Genomic DNA, 19,244 nt, shown 5'->3' on the forward strand with positions numbered 1-19,244 from the left:
CCACATAGTCATCACGTTTTTAAACGTTCTTTTTTTCATAAAAATAATGTGGAAAAACATTAAAATCAATACAGCAGTACATTTAAAAAAATGCATGTCTTAATTTTATTTGTTACTAAAATATGTTGTTTGACTTCTTTTTGACCTTCTTTTTGGACCATTAGTCAACAAATTCTCAGTTAACAGAGCAGGTGTTATGAGGCTTGTAGGAGTTTTCACCACTACCCCCTTACATTCACATCACGCCATTGAAGCTCAATGAAAATCCAATGAGCATTAAGGAGCCACGTTCCCTCTCTCTGAAACCGTATCTATTGCTGTTGTTTGCTGGACAGTGTTTCTGTAGAATAATGAATACTTTATGCAATATTTTATTTTGTATTTTATATTTGTTTTATTTTTGTGCAGTCGATAATTTCTTCATTTTTTTTTTTCTTGAAGAGTCACTGCCCACTTTTTCTTTTTGGAGAAAAGGCCCCTGGCTCAGGGTTTCAGGTTCATCCTAATTTAGCTAATCTCTGTTTCTTTAACACAGGAACACAACAAAGCTTCAGTTAACTTTGGGGCATGAAGACTTTCCCTACTCTCTGTCCAGTCCTCAGGCTCTGTACTGCAAGTGAATAGGCAGATCTGTGTGAAAAGCTCTTTGTTCTACTTTCTCATGAGTGAACAATAGATTTATAATCCTCATGTTTCAGATGCCCCCACCAGTGTCCCAATTCCCCACAACTGCTGTTGTCTCATGCTGTAAATCAATATGGATTAGCTTTTCTTTGAGTTGTCTCTCATTTTCATTCTCATTTTTCCAGATCACACCTACAGACCCTTTCAATAATATATGCACTGCGATTTTGAATATATCTGTCATTTGAGAACATCAGGACTGATGGCTGCTTTCTCCCATGACCTCTTTCTGTTTTCAGGGAGGTTGATATATCATGACTTTGACCTGAGCAAATAGAAAGATCTGAAACCTATGAGAGAACAGCAGTAGTAAATCAGAGAGTCCTCAGGTCTGATGTACATGCAGTTCATTTATGCTTTATTAGTTGATCTGTTTGGATGTTGCTATTAGATACATTGTTTTTCCTGTATACTCTGTTGATTTCATGATGGGCAATTATTTAAATATGTTCCTCTGACCCCATCAAAACCCATTTGACAGACATTTTTGAAGCTTTAACCCTCAGAATGTAGAAATGCACTTTCTAGAATCTTTTTTACATTCTTAGAATGTAAAAATTCATTGCAATTTTATTTATGTACAGAAGTAATGTAACATTTTTAATGTTTGATGCATGTTATCAGGCTGAAATTTTGTTTATACTGTCAGATGATGAAAAATCATGAAACAAATTCTTCTTTATTAAAGAGATAGCTCACCCAAAAATGAAAATGATTTTAGCATTTACTCACCATCTGCATCTTGTTGTTCCAAACTTGTATGAATTTCTTTCTTCCATTGAACAAGAAGATATATTGAGAAATCTCAGTGTTTTGTGATCAATACAATGAAAGTCAGTGGGTTCCAATGTTCCGCCGAAGAAATAAAGTCATACAGGTTTGGAACGGCACAAGGCACAAGTAAATAAAGTAAATTTTCATTTTTTTAAAGTATATTTTTCAAGATACTACTAAATGCCCTAGGGGTCTCTCAGACCCCAAGTAGACCCTGAGAGTTATGTTTCTTATCCAGTTAAGTTTCTGTAATGTGAGAAACCTGCAATGTCACTCTACTTTCACAGGGGAGAGATGGTGTGATTTAGGGCAATAAAAAAATAATAGAAACACAGAGAAACTATGAAACGTGTTCCATAACAAAAGACAGGAGTGACCGCGTGCCTCCGTTTCTGTGTCTTAGTGTGTGAAAAAGAGACCTGTGTCTTTCAGCTTGCATGGGGTCGGCTATTGTTTGCGTTCGCTGTGCTGATCGGCACAAGAGAGCTCAGATCAACAGGGAAAAGCTGCTCATCTTTTAAAGCACTCAGGTCCCTGGGGAGGGAGAGAGAGAGAGAGAAAGAGAGAGGGGGTTAGAGAGGGAGGGGTTATGGAGAAAACCAGCAGCCGCTTCACCAAACGCCACAACAAGCCAATGAGAAGACAGAGTTGAAGACTAGAGAGCAGGAGCATCGCTTATTCCCTCCCTCTTCTCTTGCTCTTCGCATCCTTCCACATCTCTACCCATAAGGCTTAGCAGTCCTGTTCTATTGTTGACAAGGATACACAGCCTTCCCCTGATGCAATGTAGATGGAGACGAGGAAGGAGTCAGAGAGAGCTAAAGTAAGGGATGCTGAGGGCTGAGTGTGGGTCGCCCATATGTCCCTGATGCCATCTGCTCAAAATCTACTGCAGCAAAGCAGTGTGTTTGACGCCAGCCAAAGGGCCCTCAGGACGAGAGACGTGGAGGAACAGGAGGCGCAGGTTGAGGGGAGGGAGACGGGTGCCAGTGGAGATCATATAGCAGAGGATGGGAGCAGTGGAGTCCGCTGAGAACGGACAGCCCCCCTGTCCCTCTCAGGAGCGTCCCGAGAGCATGTGAGTAAGAACCAGAGGAGTAGATAGGAGGGTTCTTGATGACCTCATTGTCGTCGCTGGTGGTGTTGTTGTTTTCAAGTACCTGGTTTGCTCACCTGGTTTGAGTCTGCATCTGAGTATTCCTTCAGCGATGCCTGTGCTGTGAGAAAAACAAGTAACAAGTATAGTATTTGTCAGAGAAACTGCAATCACGAAGGAGGAGGGGATTGTTATTGTGTCTTTGTGATGTCACAATCAGACATGATGTTTATTTACATTAGCCGTTTGCTGGCGGTAGTAAGGCTCTGCGTGTATTTTTGTATATTGACGTTTGCGTTCCAGTCTGTCGGGCTTGCAGATGACTGGACGGGGGAGTAATGGCTGTATTTAATAAGAGAGAGATATGTGTTTTTGTGGGGGATGGAGGCTAATGCTGCAGCATTGAGAGAATGAGAGAGATGCTGCTGAAATAGAACACTGAGATGTGTTGGAGAAAAGGGGGAGGGGGAAAGAGGGAGAGGAGAGAGTGAGGCTATTTATGTTGTAGACATTCAGAAAAGCACAATGGCATTGATCATAAAAAAAACTTTTTGTGTAGGTGGAGTGGTGTTTCTATATCCCTGTTGGGTTGTAGTATAAACCTGCTATGTTCACCCAAATTAACATTCTGTCATCATTTGCAGTACAAAACCCGCATTATTTCTTTCTTCTGTTGAACACAAAACGAGATATTTAGTAGTGTCCAAGTTGCTCTTTCCAGTACAATAAAAATAAATGGTAACCACAGATTTTCAAGGCCCAAATGTAGTAAATAATGACTTAAATTTGATTTGGCTTGCACAAAGCCTTCATATTGCTTGCACAATGGACTAGTTTTATGATGTTTTTATGTTGTTGTTTAGTCTTTTATGGAGCTTGTCAGACCCTGGTCCCCATACACTTTTATTTTATAGAATAGAGCAGTTCAGGCATTCTGCTCATTTTGTGTTCCATTGAAGAAATAAGAGCATACAGGTTTAAAACAACATAAGGGGGAGTAAATGATGATACATTTTTTTCATTTTTGTGCAACTGTTCCTTTAAAATTGTGTGTCTTTGTTTATAAAGCACACTCTAACATATAAGATATTTTACTGCATTTAATCCTCATCCTGTTGGCCAGAATGGTTATTTTACTGCTAAAACTGACCTTTGTGCAAAAAATCCTGGAATTTGTTGCTCTAGGCAACACAGCTGGGGATGATGGGAAAGTTTGAACCTGCTCTGAGGTCTGTGCTTTAAGTAAAAGTATTGCAGCACCATACAGTGTTGCTCGTTCAGCCATGACTAACATAGCTTTTAGCGTCTAAAGTTTGGCTTATGCAACCCCCTTTTAAGAATTCTTACATAAAAGAACCTGCAGAGTTTACGTGGGAGTATGAACTGCTACTCAAAAAGCTTGATATTATTAGATTTGTCATTTAGCTCACCTACTGTACCAGTAGCTCATGACAGAATGGAATCTGATGGAAGAACCTTTAAGCATTGCCTTTTATAAATCTTGCATTCATAATTAAAAATTACCCCCCCCCATACAAGCCTTTATTTTTACTTTTTTCTTTTCCTTTGGCATTCATTAAGAGTTGTCTTCACCTCTGCATAAGCACTGTAATGCACTTGATGCACTTCTATCTCATCATTATTAATATATGTAATTTTTAAAATATATTTAAAAATAAATATGTTCACCAAAACTGCACTTATTTGATCAGTAATATAGTAAACTGTAATATTGTGAAATATTATTACAATATAAAACAACGTTTAAAAAAAGATATATTTTAAAAAGTATTTTATTCCCATGTTGGCAAAGCTGACTTTTTAACAGCCATTAATCCAGTCTTCAGTGTCACATGATCCTTCAGAAATCATTCTAATATGTTGATTTTGTGCTCAAATAACATTTCTTATTATTATCATTGATAACTACAGTTGTGCTGCTTAATATACTTTTTTCAGGATTCTTTGATTAATATAAAGTTCTAAATAACCTCATTTATTTCAAACAGTAATCTTTTGTAACATTATAAATGTCTTTACTGTCACTTTTGATCAATTTAATGCATTTTTATTAATTTCTAAATAACAATAAATTATAAAATAATTAAATAATAAAATTATAAATAAACTTACTATAATATAAAATATAAAATAATAGTTTTTTTTATGTGCTATTTTGTCTCTCTTTTACCCATAATTCCCTGTTTCCTTTCCATTTCTCATATCAGTTTAGTGGCAAAATATCTAAAAGAAAAATTATAAAATGTGAAAAATATCTGTATCATCACTGTGATGTTTTTCAGTCATTTAATGAAAATCTCTATATTTATATTCCAGTTCTGACTTTAGTCACTAGCACTTACCCACTTTAGAATACTGATGCCATGTCATGAGCACTGACATTCAGATCTACTGGGAAACATGTACACTGCAGGAGATTTTATGCACTGCTAAGCATTCAACTCTGTGAAGGCTGTAATCATGTGACCTGCACTTTCTTTAAACTGTTTGACTAGCATATACATACCAATAGTACATGACATATGGTCATGTACTATTGGCTAACCATCACTTCTGTGACTTTCAGGTTATCTGGAGTTTGCTATTGTGTTGTAAGGACCATTTTGTTATTCATGCAGTATTACATGTTACAATAGGGCTGTCATAGGGGCATCCAGCAATCATGTGTACTTTTGTTCCAACGGTATGTCTCACTGTGTGATGTCACCATGAGTCCATTAGACATCCATTATTTCTTTTGACAACCTAGTGTCAAAATGAGCAGCATGTGGTGAATCAGCTTGAGATGCCCCATTTGGTGATGCATATGACCAGTAGCTTCTCCTCCCTGTCTCTCATCACTCCTATGAAGCCTCTGAGACCATGGCATAAGCTCAGTGCTGCAGGAGATCTAGCACACATAAAATATTGAGAGTATGCCTGAATTATTTGATAGTTCTGGTGGTGAAAGCTGGTACGTTGCTGTATTCCTACAGAGAGGAAGCAGTTCTTTGCTGAGGAACCTTGGTCCTGCAGTTTTTTGCACTGTTTTGTGGTACTGCAGGATTTCTGACTTGAAATATTAATAATAATTAACATAAAATATAGCTTTCTTTCTTAGCATGATGTAAGCATCACATCTTATGTGGAACTGAATCGCTGATTATCAAGACTGGGAAAATTTATTCCACACTGAGAGTTACTTCAACTTGAGCTGCCAGAGATTATGTCTCTAATGCCTGTATTATAGCCCTGTGATTTAACTGTTTAATCAGTTTATATAGAGATGAATAAAGTGTTCAATAAATTCTAGGTGTAAAACTGCCAAAAGGAGTGATCACCTCATAAAACACTGATAGCCATTGGTCATTTTGAGATATGTGTATATACTCTTCTGTCTTTGGATGAAAAATGTATTTAAATTTACTTTGGGAACTTCTAATTTAGGATTGGAAACTGGGGCAATGTTTCGAATAGCATACTAGCATACTATTTACAATTGCCGTAGTATACACCAGTTGGCAGTATGTTAGTATTCCAGTTGGAGCAGTCTTTGTCTCCCTCTACTGGTCAACCTCTGTCATTACTTCAATCTCTAGTACATATTGTACCCTCTGGCATAAAAATGAGCAAATCACAACCTTTTTTTTTTCTTCTTAATCTTATTTCAAGTTTAATTATGCTTATAATGAGAATTATAGAACATGCACATAGTGTAATCTACAGAAGTATCGTGTTAGTGATATGTTAACACCATTATAATGCAGATATGTATAGAGCTGTTTTTATTCATTCTCCTCTCTGACAGACTAATAGCTGTCCTTTTGGTTCAGGTTAGCTTTGTTTGAACAGTATTGTGGGTTGTCACGCTCACAGCAGTGTCTGTGGCTAGAACCCAGCAGTGCTGTTCTGTGCCAGACAAGCCTGGCTGTCTCCAAGCAGACAAATTCACCTAAAAATCCCTCATATCTTCTGTCTCCTTTAGCTTTTCACGCTATGTTAAAACTCATTTATTGCAGATGCTTACTTGTTTACTAGATATTTTGTTCTGCAGCATCTGTAGATTCTTATGTTGATTATTTTCATTTACTGCATTTTAAATTTACAGCTGGAATTTGCAATTACTCCTGTCTCAGTAGCATTATTAAAATGTTCAATAAGATTTAATTAACAGAGATGTATTATATATATATATTTTTCCACCATCTAGAAGAGAGTTTCAAATATAAAAGAGTAGGATGTGGAAAACCTCTTCTTAGTTTTTTAAAACCCCGAGAGGAACATAAACTTGATGATACAGCGTTCCACCTAATTTCCTCTGCAGACTTTTCAGAAATAAATCAGTGTTTTATTTTCCCATTCCACTAAATAAATGGGTTTTTATATGTGCTAATAGACTTCCTGTGCATATGTGGATCTATGTGAAAGAGAAGGAAATTTGAGGCTTCGGCCAGGATTTTGTGCAAGTTGCCAGTGTGTGCGTTGTCTAGCACATGGGAGCATATGTCTAGAGAGCACTGTCACCATGGCAACAGTGTGCTTGCCAGATATGTGAAAACATCCCTGCACAGGCTGAAACGCTCATCAACCGATAATGATCTCACCCAGTGTCATTAACACACTGAAAGCAATTAGACTGGAAGACTTTTGAAATGCTCCTTGCCATCTGTTTTTGAAGTATATTGTATGTAATATTAATATGGTCCTTGAATACAAATCAATATTGTAATATAAACGATATACAGTATTGCAACACTTGTAAGAAGCATACTGTTTGTATTGCTCTAATTCTCTATTTGCATCAGATTAGAGCATTACATCCTAATGATTTTGGGTTTGACCTGCACTTTGAAATGAAAGTTAAACATGGAGACTATTGTTACCTCTCATTCACTCATTCCCTTTGTCACAGTATATTCATTTACACCTTTAATGAAAAGCCTGGCATCTGTTTAATTTAAAATTAATGTAGGTACAGTATTTAAACGAATGAACTGTTGATTGACTGTAAAAATGTGACTTACCATGGAGGACCACTACCATTTTGACATGCTGACAAATGCAACTCGTGTTTGTAAGTGTACACTGGTCAGATGCAGAATCATTTCTACTGAAAATACCAGAAGGCTGATTTATGCTGATTTGCTCCCAGTCTAGATTGTCTTGTTGGTTAAGATCCCTGGTTAGCATCCCATGCTGAGGACTAACATCCAAAGCACGTGCAGTTTTTTTCAGCATGGAATGGGTGTGTTCACTGCACTGAAAGCATCAGTACATTCATCAGAGTTTGATGCAGCAGAACTGTGTGTGTATGACTCCAGCCAAGTCCTTGCTGTAGATACTAGTAGTGAAAACATGACTTCAGACAAAGAAAATCATGATGGAATTAATAGAAAAATCCTGTTTTGTTCTATACTTGCATTACAGCTGGTATTTCAGCTTGGATAGAGAGAAAGAGATAGATAAGATGGAGGAGTAATGGAAAAAATATATAGAAAAACACAGATTTTCTTTATATTACAACAGCCCGAGTGGGAAGTCTGCTTCTCTCCTCACCGTGGGGGAGGGAACCGTGCCTGAGGATGGGTTAAAGGGAGAGAGAGAGAGCCAAGCAGTGAGTCTGCGAGTGGCGAGTATCTGCAACGGGTTTCATTTGGATAAAGCCCACCTTCAGCGATAGATCGAAGGGAGAGAGAGCGTACAATATTGAAAAAGAGGGAGGGATGTGGAGAAGGGGATGTAACACACAAAGAGATAGAATCAAAGCTTCAGATTTCAGGAATTGCCATTGGGAATAGGGAAAGTGTATTAGTGATCGCTGGCAGATATGGCAGTGAGCGCGTGGCAGGCTCTGTCTCCGCTGCAGTGGGCTCGCTGGGGCTGGGACACACTGCTGGGAGGGACATTTGGAGAGGATGGAGCAGACCCAGCCCTAGGGCTCGTCCAGCGCCTCAGCTGGACCTCCAGACATGATTACATGATCCATGGCAGGCAGAGGTGAGCATGGGGTAACAGCAGAGAGAGGACAGGGACTAATGCGGTGAGACTGGGTGGGGGTCTGCACATCTGTCTGAGGCTGCGGCTTTGTTGCTGTATTTGTACAAATGTTTTCACCTATGCTATCACATATTACATGTCAGATTTGAGTATTACTGTATATGCTAATGCCAAGACCAAAAAAAGGTTCACAAACCGACATTTTGTTGTATTGACATAAAAAAGCAACATGGGCATCATCAGTCTTGGCTGAAATGACATAAATGTGTGAAAATAGCACCTCCACTGTGATTCTCAGTAGTTTAAAATCAAATAATGAGTGAATATAGTGAATGAAAGAAAATGGACTCCATGGCTGAGAATAATATGTGTTTGTTCTGCTGTTATTGGTCTCCTCCTAGCTGCAGGTTCAGCACTTTAATTTCCATCTGTAATAATCCACCAGGGCCTACTAGACATATGCTGATCCAGGCGTTTGCTTATAAGATCTGGCACACAATGAATGATTGTTTAATATACTTTAGGAGTATCTGAATTTATTTGATCCATCGTGTAGAGTAAATATGAGCTGTGATGTGTGTGGATTTGATGCAGCTTCTTTGTATGGAAACAAAACAGACGTGATGTTTATTCTTCAATTAGATTATTAAATCAACTCTTAATTCAATATACTCAGACTTTCTTTTGTCTCATTGTCTCTTCTCTAGGAGCTCAGACTCAGACGGAGCATTTGAAACCCCTGAGTCCACCACCCCTGTGAAGTCTGCTTCCCCACCAGTGCTCTCAACAGAGCCCCCCTGCACCAAATCAGAGGCATTGTCCCCAGAACACACAGGTACGTTTAGATCTCCATTCCATTACAATTCACACCACAGATTGTCTTATGTGGAGTCAAGTTATTTTACTTATCATTTGAATAGCTTCAGGAGGGTTTACTGGACTTTGAAATGCTTAAGATTGCAGGACATTGACAAATAGTGACACTGTGTCTTGTTTTGAACAAATTCTGTAATATTTAATATAAAGTAAAAAATGGACAATATTAAATGACAATAAATAGTAAGTGAATAAATACTATAGCACACATCATAGAGCAAGAGTAAATAGTACTATTCTATTCTAACTATTCTTAACTCTAAATCCCAGGAAATGGTATGGAAAACTAAGTAACTATATCTAGTTATCTAGTATCTAAGTATCTGTAGCTAGAATATGTTATTTTGCAATGTTTAGATGTTAATTTGTGCTTTGTTGGAAACAAAGAGATGGAGGTCTAATTAAATTATTTATTCAATATGTCTGTTTCTCTTCATGACTTTATATATTTTTAATCAGTATTCCTGTTTGTTTTATTTATTGTTCTTAAAAAAAAAAAAAAAGGCTGCCTTTTTACTTCCATTATTCTCTGACAGGAGTACTGTAGTCTTTGTTATCAAACACTGCACTTGTACTCTCTCTAGTGGATATACAGTGTATTGCTACTCAATGTTTTTTTTTTTTTTAAGAAAGGTCTATAAATCAAAACTAACAAACAATACTCCATGCTTTATGCTTAAATTCTTCAGTTGTTTAACATAAAATAATATCAATGCATCTGTGAGTACTACTCTGTGATCTTGAAAGCATGATTTGTTTTCAAAATGTATAGTAACATGCAGAGCATGTGAGCGAAGCGGAGCGGTGTGTGTTTCCGCTCTATGGACGTGCGCTCCACTCAGTCGCTCTAACCGCCCAAGCAAGCGCTCCGTTAATATTCCGCTCACGCTCACCGTAAACCAATTCCCGCTCAGATCCCGCTCCGTTCTGTAACGAACAAATTTGCGTGCATTATATTAGATTATAAATGAACAACGGCTCTGTGTAGTAAATGCTGCGCCACGTGAAAGCACGCACGTGTAGAGATTTACCGCTGATTACAGAACCGGCTTTACTGACGAGATGCGCATTAAATATCGTGTGTGATATTTATCGTGCAGCCCTAGTGTCAGTCATCCATTGTAGTGCACTATTTGTAATTCTTTTAAATTTTCCTGTGTATATTTCTAAATCGTCAGATACATGTGTGTATGTGGGTGGGTGTTAGTACTTGTTTGTCAGCCTCTGTCACATGTCTGTTGATCTCGCGTATCACAGGAAGTCCAGCAATGTCTCTTCTCTGTGTTGTTTCTTGTAAGTAGAGAGATGGTGGAAAAATCAGCATAAGTAATCCATATAGCTTAACACAAAATGTCACTTTAACATGTTTTAACTCATGAGCTCATGTCAATTGATTTATCATTCAATTTAATACATATTATGACTGATTCACGTCACCTCCATCTTCCTTGGCTCCATGTTTGCTATTCTCCAATGAGCATGTGTTGCCATCTAGTGGACCCTCAAACAAGTACAGTTGATTCCAGGAACAAATGTGTACGGGGGTACAGACTTTAGACTAGAAAACATGATATGATCGGGTTGTTGACTATGCTTTTTTCAATGAAACAGACGTGAAGATCGACATTTCATCTCTAAAATCTCTGAATTAATTCCTAATCCAAACATTTGTATGAGACTCATTTCAGAGATCCTGCCTCCTTAGGGTTGCCTAGTGGATAATAAACGTTGCAGGTTTTATTACAGGAAAGCAGACCTGGAATGTTGACAAGGGAATCTTTATTGTGCCTTTGAGCAAGACATTATTTTCCTTGTCTAAGACCCCTGCACACCCTGATTCATTAATACAGCTGTTTGGGAGCAATTTTAAGTAATATTACTTTCAAACTGGGAGTTTATTGGATCATTTGTTTCAGATTAATCCATCTAACATATTTTGCTCAGCTGCAGACTTTCCTCCACAGTTCTCACACAATTCAGGGTTTCCACCTTATTTTTTTTTTCAACACAGATGTCTTTTCAGATTTGACATGAGGAGTGAAGCAATACTCCTGAAATATTTACATCACACTTACATTATGAAATGTGCCAAAAACAGCAACAGAATAAGATTTGAAATGTTCGTATTATGTGAGGCATCTGTCACTTTCTTGGGTCAGTGAGCAATTTAACAGGGGCTACAGGGATTAATACTAAGTGGGTCAGGGCAGAGACTGTGGAGCATTAAGGGTATTTTTCTAATTTTCTAATTCTAAACCACAAATCTTTACTGCATAATCGCTGAATATTTGCAAGACATATTTCCAATTCATCTCCAGTAGCTGTTGGTCTTAATTTCCTGCCATGATTCCATTCGTAAAGACTGCATTAGAAAAAAATGTATGTTTTCTATAAAAAACACATTTACACAAGAACATAACTAACTGAAAAACATAACATTGATATAAACCCAATAATAGAAGAATCAATGATGATGTAAACCTTGAATAATCCATTATATTTCGTGCTAGTAAAATCTTAACGCATGAGATTTAATCCTTAATAATAAGCACCATCATTTACTGTAAGAATTACAATATATTTGCATTGTCAAAAGTTTTTTTTTAAACCTTTATCAGAACAACACAACAGGTATGTATTATTTAACTAAAACTTTTATTCAGTAGAACATTAGCTGTATAGTATCTGTCAGAAAACTGTTGTGTATAATAAATGTGGTGGTTGGTGTGCACACAGTTGGGTTTTTGAAAAAGATTTATATGCTGATTGAAAAAAAAAATTGGTTTGATGTTGTCTTTTGTTCTAGATTGATAGCACAAATTTCTGTCTTGTTTTCTTAAACAGTAACACTTTTAGAGTGAAGAAATCACCAAAGAGGACTCAGATTACTGAGCCGTCTGCTCAAGTAAGTTAAGACATGAGCGTACATTCACCTACAGTACACTCACACAGTCACTGCAGATGTTCATTCTGAAGATGATCTGTTTCTCCCCTTCGCTGTCACCTCATATCATAACAGTGTTGTCCTGTGTGTTCTCCACTCTCGCCCTCCACTTCACACACACATAATCACCTGCAGGAGCACTCGCCTGATGCCAATCCCGAGCCTTCACAAGATCACGCCACAGATGAGGAGAAACTGGCTTCCTCCACCAATCAGAAATGGACTAGACATGACATAGAGTTGGAGCTGAACTCTGACCCCCAAGATTTCCCGCAGCCGACTGACTTTACAACTTTTGTCAACGAGAACAGTTTACCCACACAGAGTGATGGTGAGAGAGTGGAGGAGTCTCTTATTATGTTACTACATTATCTCTAAACATGAGTCATGGATTTTCTGTCCACAGTCCTGCATTACTTTACATAGATCGCTTGGAAGAGTAAGAAGAGGACTATGTCAAAATGCAAAATAAGAGTAATGGTTCTAAAATTTAAAAACATTTATTTTCTGTTGATTTTGGGGTAAAATGTTTTTGTGAGATTCACCCATCAGATAACCCCTTGTGATACAAGTTTGCCTATAACCCCAAATGACCCAAAGCTGACCCGTTTTATTAGCCTTTGACCTACAGGGAGCCATTTGCGCCCTAGGGCAGTTTCTGCCTGAGACTAACTGGGTCAGTAGTACAGAGGCAGATGATTTATAGTGCCACTCTCATATTGGTTCTGTCAGTCTGAACTGATGATCAGCATAGAAAGAATATTCTTTGAAAACCTTATATTATTATTAAGTCCTAACATAACCTTTATAAAACATTTAACCTGTCATATCTTCTCTCATTTTCTCTGATGTCTTTTCTGCAGTTACAGACTATGAGATTGAATACATGGAAAAGATTGGTTCCTCCGCACCTGTGAGTATCTACCTGAATCATAGACACACTAAACTTAAAGAAATTTTCTAAAAAAGCAAAAGCAAGTGTGTGTGACTAATGTTAAATTACAGCTTTGTATTTATGTGAATACATGAATGTTTTTTACAGCCTCTCTCGGTGAAGAAACCATCACTTTATCTGAAGCTGGACTCTGTGACAGACAGTCCAACGAAGACTTCCAACATGCAAGATTCAGAGCCCAATTCTCCCTTCACTGGGTAAACCAAACACACACACACAAACTAACATCATATATTATTATGTGTATCATATATTGCTTAAAAAACAATGAAATGACTTGAGATTAGTAGATTAGTAGTAGTCTGTGTGAAAATATTTTCTATTCAAACATGAAATCTGTCTGTCAGTTAGCACCTGCTGCTAGACGACATAAATGCACCATTATGTTGACAAAAGTAAACAAACAGTAAAACCATGAAGATTATTTTAAAGGAATATATTTGTTAAGGTGGATTTTGGAGTACACCATTCTCTCAGAAAAAAGGTACAAAACTGTCACTGGGGCGGTACACTTCTGTTACTAATTAAAAAATGTTTCTTGAAGTTACTAATACTTTTAAAGTATCAACTCGATTCCCATGGGGTCTTTAAAATGTTTTTACTGTACTTTGGCAGTGTATTCCATGTGTTTAATTGTGTTGGTCTGATGCTTCACAGGAGCTTTGAGGAGGTGGAGGCTCAGATCTCGCAGGGGAAATCACCTGTGCTGCCACCACATGGTGCTCGTGACTCCATGGCCTCAGAGAAAAGCAGAAAGAGGGACAGTCAGTCTCAGAACCGAACGCAGAGCAATGAGAGAGATGGAGCGGTAAGTGTAAACCAGTCAAACACTGAAAGATAGAATCAGCACCTTTAAGAGTGTGTTTATTTCATTAGCTCAGATAACGTGGAGCTCATACAGTCAAAATGCAAGAAAACCACCACAAATGTGTGAAGATGGGGTTATTTTTATTTTGTTAATACTAATGATTGCACAGCTTATCTGATGCATTTACAATGCTACACATTTTTGTTTTCAGTTTTAAAGGGACAGTGCATCCTAAATAAATAAATAAATTCTGTCATTATTTACTCACCCCCATGGTATTTCAAAAACGTATGCTGTAATTTTTCAGTTTAACACAAAAGGAATCCTTTTGACCAATGTACACTCCTCTTTTTTATATAACTGTCTGTTTTCCAATCATAACAATAGTAAATAATGACAGAATTTTTATTTTTGAGTGAACTCTCCCTTTAAGACAATTATTTTGCTAGGCATGCAGCTTACTCAGGGTCTCCCCACCTGAATCAGTACCGCAGACTGTTTATTCATAAGCTTTGTAAACCCATCATAGAAGTGTTAGGATGCACTAGGCTAAATACGAGCTTGCCCTGCCTCACTGACACCAAGACACCTCCTACTCCTCTTGTCCCTCTTCTGCTCTCGGTCCCAATGCAGTCCCCCATCCAGGGCCCCATGGATCCCTCAGATCTGCCCCTCTTCGACAGGCTGTCTGATTCACCTGCCCCTCTCAGCTACTTGGAGCCTGATCTGGCAGAGACCAACCCCACTGTCTTCGCTCAAAAACTGCAGGTGTGTAGAAAGAAGCCTACCAGCCAACTCTCTCTTCTTCCCTGGACCTTTGTGTGTGTGTGAGAGTGCGTGTCTTCATTCAGCTGTGCTTCACTGTGTGTTTGTTTGTCCCTCCAGTCTTTCATGTACCTTGTCTGCTTTGTGTTGTCTCTCATTTTTTGTTTGTCCCCTAGTGCTGGGGTCAGGAGATGTTAAAGGAATAGTTCAACCAAAAATGAAAATTCTGTCATATTTATTCATCCTCAAACTCCGAAATGAGTAAAAAGCACTATAAAAGTACACTACTATTCAAAAGTTTGGGGGAATGATTTAAAAAAAAAAGAAGAAGAAATTAATACTTTTATTCAGCAATGATGCATTATATTGATCAAAAGTGATTGACTTTTACATTGTTGCAAATTTTATTTTTAATAAATGCTGTTCTTTTGAACTTTCCATTCATTAAAGAATCCTAAAAAAAATCATGGTTTCCACAAAAATACTATGCAGCAAAATTGATCATAATAAATTTTTTTTTTGAAGGATCATGTGACACTGAAAACTGAAGTAATAGCTTGCCATCAGAGGAATAAATGAGGTAAAAAAATAAATATATTAAAATAAAAAAAAAGTTACTTAAATTGTAATAATATTTGACAATATACCGTAACTGTTTTTAGGAGGGAGCACAAGAGACTTCTTTCAAAAACATTAAAAAAAATCTTAATGGCTGCAAATATTTTAACTGTATAGTTTCAAGTCTTCTGAAGTTTGATAATTCGCATGGACAACTTTTATATTGCTGTTATGGTGCTTTTTTTTTTAGAGCTTGACAGCCCCTGGTCCCTATTCACTGTTATCACAAGGTATATCTTCAGATATTCTGATAAATATCTCCACTTGTGTTCCACTGAAAGACAGAATTTTCAGTTTGGCTGATTTATCCCTTTAAAAAAATACATGCGAGTAATACAACTCCTAGAAAGGGTCGATGGATCTCACCACATACACAACATTCACAGTAAATTGTGTATGAGTGTCTGTTTGTGTGTGTACAGTATATGTAAGTTTTTCCCCCTCAGGTTTAGTATTTGTGTGAGGCCAGTACAACACTAACCCCTCTTTTCCTCCTTACCCCATCCCTACTTCATGGGTCACTCCCCCTTTCCTCCCCTCAACCCTCCCTTGTGGCCCAGGAGGAGCTGGTGCTCGCAGCCCTGAGGATAGAGGCTCTACAGGTAGCCAAAAACATCTCTCAGAGCCCCACTTTGTCCACTGTGTCCCCTCAGGTACTGCGCTGAGCCAGCCCACACCCGTGTGTGTGAGTGTGTGTGCATATGCAAGCACAAGTGTGTGTGTGTGTGATACCCCCTTTTGAACCGAGCCCCCTGACTGCACCCTTGGGTATGAGTGTGAATACCTACCCATAAACTACCTCACCATACTGTGGACGTGACATCTCACCCCTGGTACTTTAACCCGTCTCCCGATTGGTACTCCTTTTTCCCAATCCAACACCCTCTTGAGCAAAAGAGGTGTGTTTCTCCCAGGGCTTTGTGACAATCCTGCATGTTCGCTTGGACTGGAGATCCATAGAAACAAAGGTCAATGTGACTTGGAAACTTACGCTGTATATAGATTCTATATTATTACATCAAATATGAATGGTTTGCAGATTTCATCATTTATATGCTTTTCCTAAGCAGAATGTTTATAGATGAATTCCTCGTCACATTCATGCTAGTTACTGGTTTCGATTTGTTACTAATTTACACTAACTCATTGGAAGGCAGTGGGCATACAGACCATCTGTATGCCTGGTTCGAGGCCACTGGCGTGGCTTCACATTAAGCTTAGCTCAGATCTGCTTTCAGTCATGTTGGATGAGTGACCATCACCTCTGTCTCAGCATTTGTACAGGAAATGGAATAATCTAATCTCGTATACACGAACGTGCACACATACTACAACCCCTCTAACATGCCTCATATTCTTGCCACTCCATTCTCATGATGTTATCTTGCACGCTTTACAGTCTCGCCTCAAGAAACCCAGCCCACGTCACTGGAATCTCAACGGTTCTCGCATGGCTAAAGTAAGAAGGACAGAAAATATCCCCTTTGAAGTCTAACTAGGTCTAGTCTATATATTCTAATCCCACTGTCCCTGTACCACCTTTATTAGACTAAACCACCATTAGTCAGAAAACTAGGTCTACAGACAAGAAACATCTCATCCTTCTCTTATCCTTTCTGTTCACTGAAAAAAAAGGAAAGAAAAAATCGTAATCATTAATTGTCATTTTTCTATTTGAAATATCAAAACATTCTTAGAACAAGATACACGTGTGTGTGTGTGTGTGTGTATATATATATATATATATATATTATTACTTTTTTTTATTATATATGTATATATTATTATTATTATTATTATTATTATATTTATGTATATTTAGATTAGTATTTATCCTGAATTTTTTTTTATATACACTACCTTCAAAAGTTTGGGTTCAGTAAAATTAAAGTAATGTTTTCAGCAAGAATGCATTAAATTGATTAAAAGTGACAGTAAGACTTTCACATTGTTACAGAACATTTCTGTTTCAAATAAATGCTGTTTTTTAAATTTCTATTCATCAAATAATCTTGAAAAAATACTTAATACAATTATGAAATTGTAATATTGTTTAACAGAAGTAGTGTTTTTTAATCAAATAAATTCACCCTTGTTGAGCATAAGACTTAAAAAAAAAAAAAAAAAAAAAACAAAAAAAAAAACCTTTTTGACCAAAAAAAAAACCTTTTTGACCAAACTTTTTAATGGTAGTGTACAAACCAAGATGTCCTGAGTCTGCTGCTCCTGCCCTTTCAATTTTTTTTAACAAGTAGCAACAAAATATAACCTCAAATTAGAATCTAAACTCTTTAAAGGACAGTCACAGACATATTAACACACATCAATTCTAACCAATTTTTCTAACATTTAATTTGACCATCTATATATCTATCTTATTTTTTTGTGTTTTTTTTTTTTGTAATAGTTATGTTATGTCTCACTCTGTCACACAGACAGATAGCAAACTCTGTCACAGGACGTCCCGTATTCCACAGGTATTTTTTCTGCCCCTGAATAATCTCTAGACTTCTTTTCCAAAATAGAGTTGATCTTTAATGTATCAAAAGTATTTCTGGAATAGTACTGATACATTTTAGGATTATGGAGTGCTTTCATATATAAAAAGTAATGAGTAATGGGGTAATGAGGTTCAGTGATGACTAACCTGAATTGATGGTCTTCTTAAAATATTCAATATTTTAACATACATTATTAGATAACGCTCTTCCTGAAATAGTCTCACAGACAAATTTCACATGCTGCTTCAGCACATTCTCCATGACGTGTTCTTTATTTTACCTTTTCATTAGCAGTAATTTATCATTCATGGAATTACATGCACAGCTGCTCTGAAGATAACAGGAATACATCACTGAACTCTGTCTTGTCAATATTCATTTTTAAAGATTTTGTTTCTCATTTGCATTCAGAGTTATTCCTCTGCCTCATTTCTCACCCTCTGCTGACTGTGTTTATGATTGGTAATGATGAACATGGTGTTCTTTTTGAGTTGGATCACGCATTCAGGGAGTTTCTAGATTAGATTATGCAATGATTGTTGAGAAATGCAAACGTTGGAGTCAAGAATAAAACTAGGCCTCTCGAGTCTAAGACCAAGACCTGTACAATTTATTAATTCTCATTATACTTCAAAGAAAAATAGCAAACTCACAAAAGTGAAATGTGACTTTAATTTGGTTGAAAATAGGCTGAGTTCTGGTCTGAGACTATTGAGATTATAAGCCAAGACTCAGATCTAGGCCATGTCTAATGTACAGTATGTAGTCATAGGAGACCTGAGATCAACACTAAACTCTAAATTTGATAAAGCATCATTTCAACATTTTGTATCAGGTTTTAATTTCAGTTTGTACCTCACGTATGACTATATGCCCCCTCCATGATCTGAGTGCAGCCCAATAATACAGTAAATGGTATTAGGCATAAATTCTCCTTGCAGACCAAACATGTGGTGGGCATTCTGTATTTGTACCCTAACACATGACCCTACCTTGTATAAGAGTCAAACTCAATTAATCTCCTAATCCAGCCCTGTTAGGAAGAATTAATCAGCTCTAATCAGCAAGTGGGTTTAAGGTCTAAACATGATGATTATTCAGTAACTACACCCCATCACTGGCTATAAAGAGGCCTTCTGGAAACAATACAAACCCTGAAAATGTACTGTAATTTAATAACTTGCTTCTGAATCTTAAAACTGATTTTTTTTTTAATAAATATTTTA

At 37.2% G+C, this 19,244-nt stretch overlaps 2 protein-coding genes across 2 annotated transcripts in view; both read left to right on the top strand.

The window, feature by feature from the left end:
- Window positions 1-9,717, top strand: part of LOC107716282 (vegetative cell wall protein gp1-like) — a 47,925-nt gene extending 38,208 nt beyond the window's left edge. The window contains exons 6-7 of the mRNA XM_016522657.1: window positions 9,259-9,386; window positions 9,698-9,717. Of these exons, the coding sequence (XP_016378143.1) occupies window positions 9,259-9,386; window positions 9,698-9,717 (148 nt within the window). The remainder of the gene's footprint in view (window positions 1-9,258; window positions 9,387-9,697) is intronic.
- A 973-nt stretch (window positions 9,718-10,690) lies between these two features.
- LOC107716334 (transforming acidic coiled-coil-containing protein 2-like) overlaps window positions 10,691-19,244 on the top strand; it is a 16,729-nt gene continuing 8,175 nt past the window's right edge. Inside the window, exons 1-7 of the mRNA XM_016522733.1 lie at window positions 10,691-10,720; window positions 12,272-12,332; window positions 12,507-12,702; window positions 13,235-13,284; window positions 13,414-13,523; window positions 13,984-14,134; window positions 14,768-14,902. Of these exons, the coding sequence (XP_016378219.1) occupies window positions 13,258-13,284; window positions 13,414-13,523; window positions 13,984-14,134; window positions 14,768-14,902 (423 nt within the window). The 5' untranslated portion in view covers window positions 10,691-10,720; window positions 12,272-12,332; window positions 12,507-12,702; window positions 13,235-13,257. The remainder of the gene's footprint in view (window positions 10,721-12,271; window positions 12,333-12,506; window positions 12,703-13,234; window positions 13,285-13,413; window positions 13,524-13,983; window positions 14,135-14,767; window positions 14,903-19,244) is intronic.

Source organism: Sinocyclocheilus rhinocerous, unplaced genomic scaffold (assembly GCF_001515625.1).
Source record: "Sinocyclocheilus rhinocerous isolate Xijiao unplaced genomic scaffold, SAMN03320098_v1.1 scaffold869, whole genome shotgun sequence".
NCBI lineage: Eukaryota > Metazoa > Chordata > Actinopteri > Cypriniformes > Cyprinidae > Sinocyclocheilus > Sinocyclocheilus rhinocerous.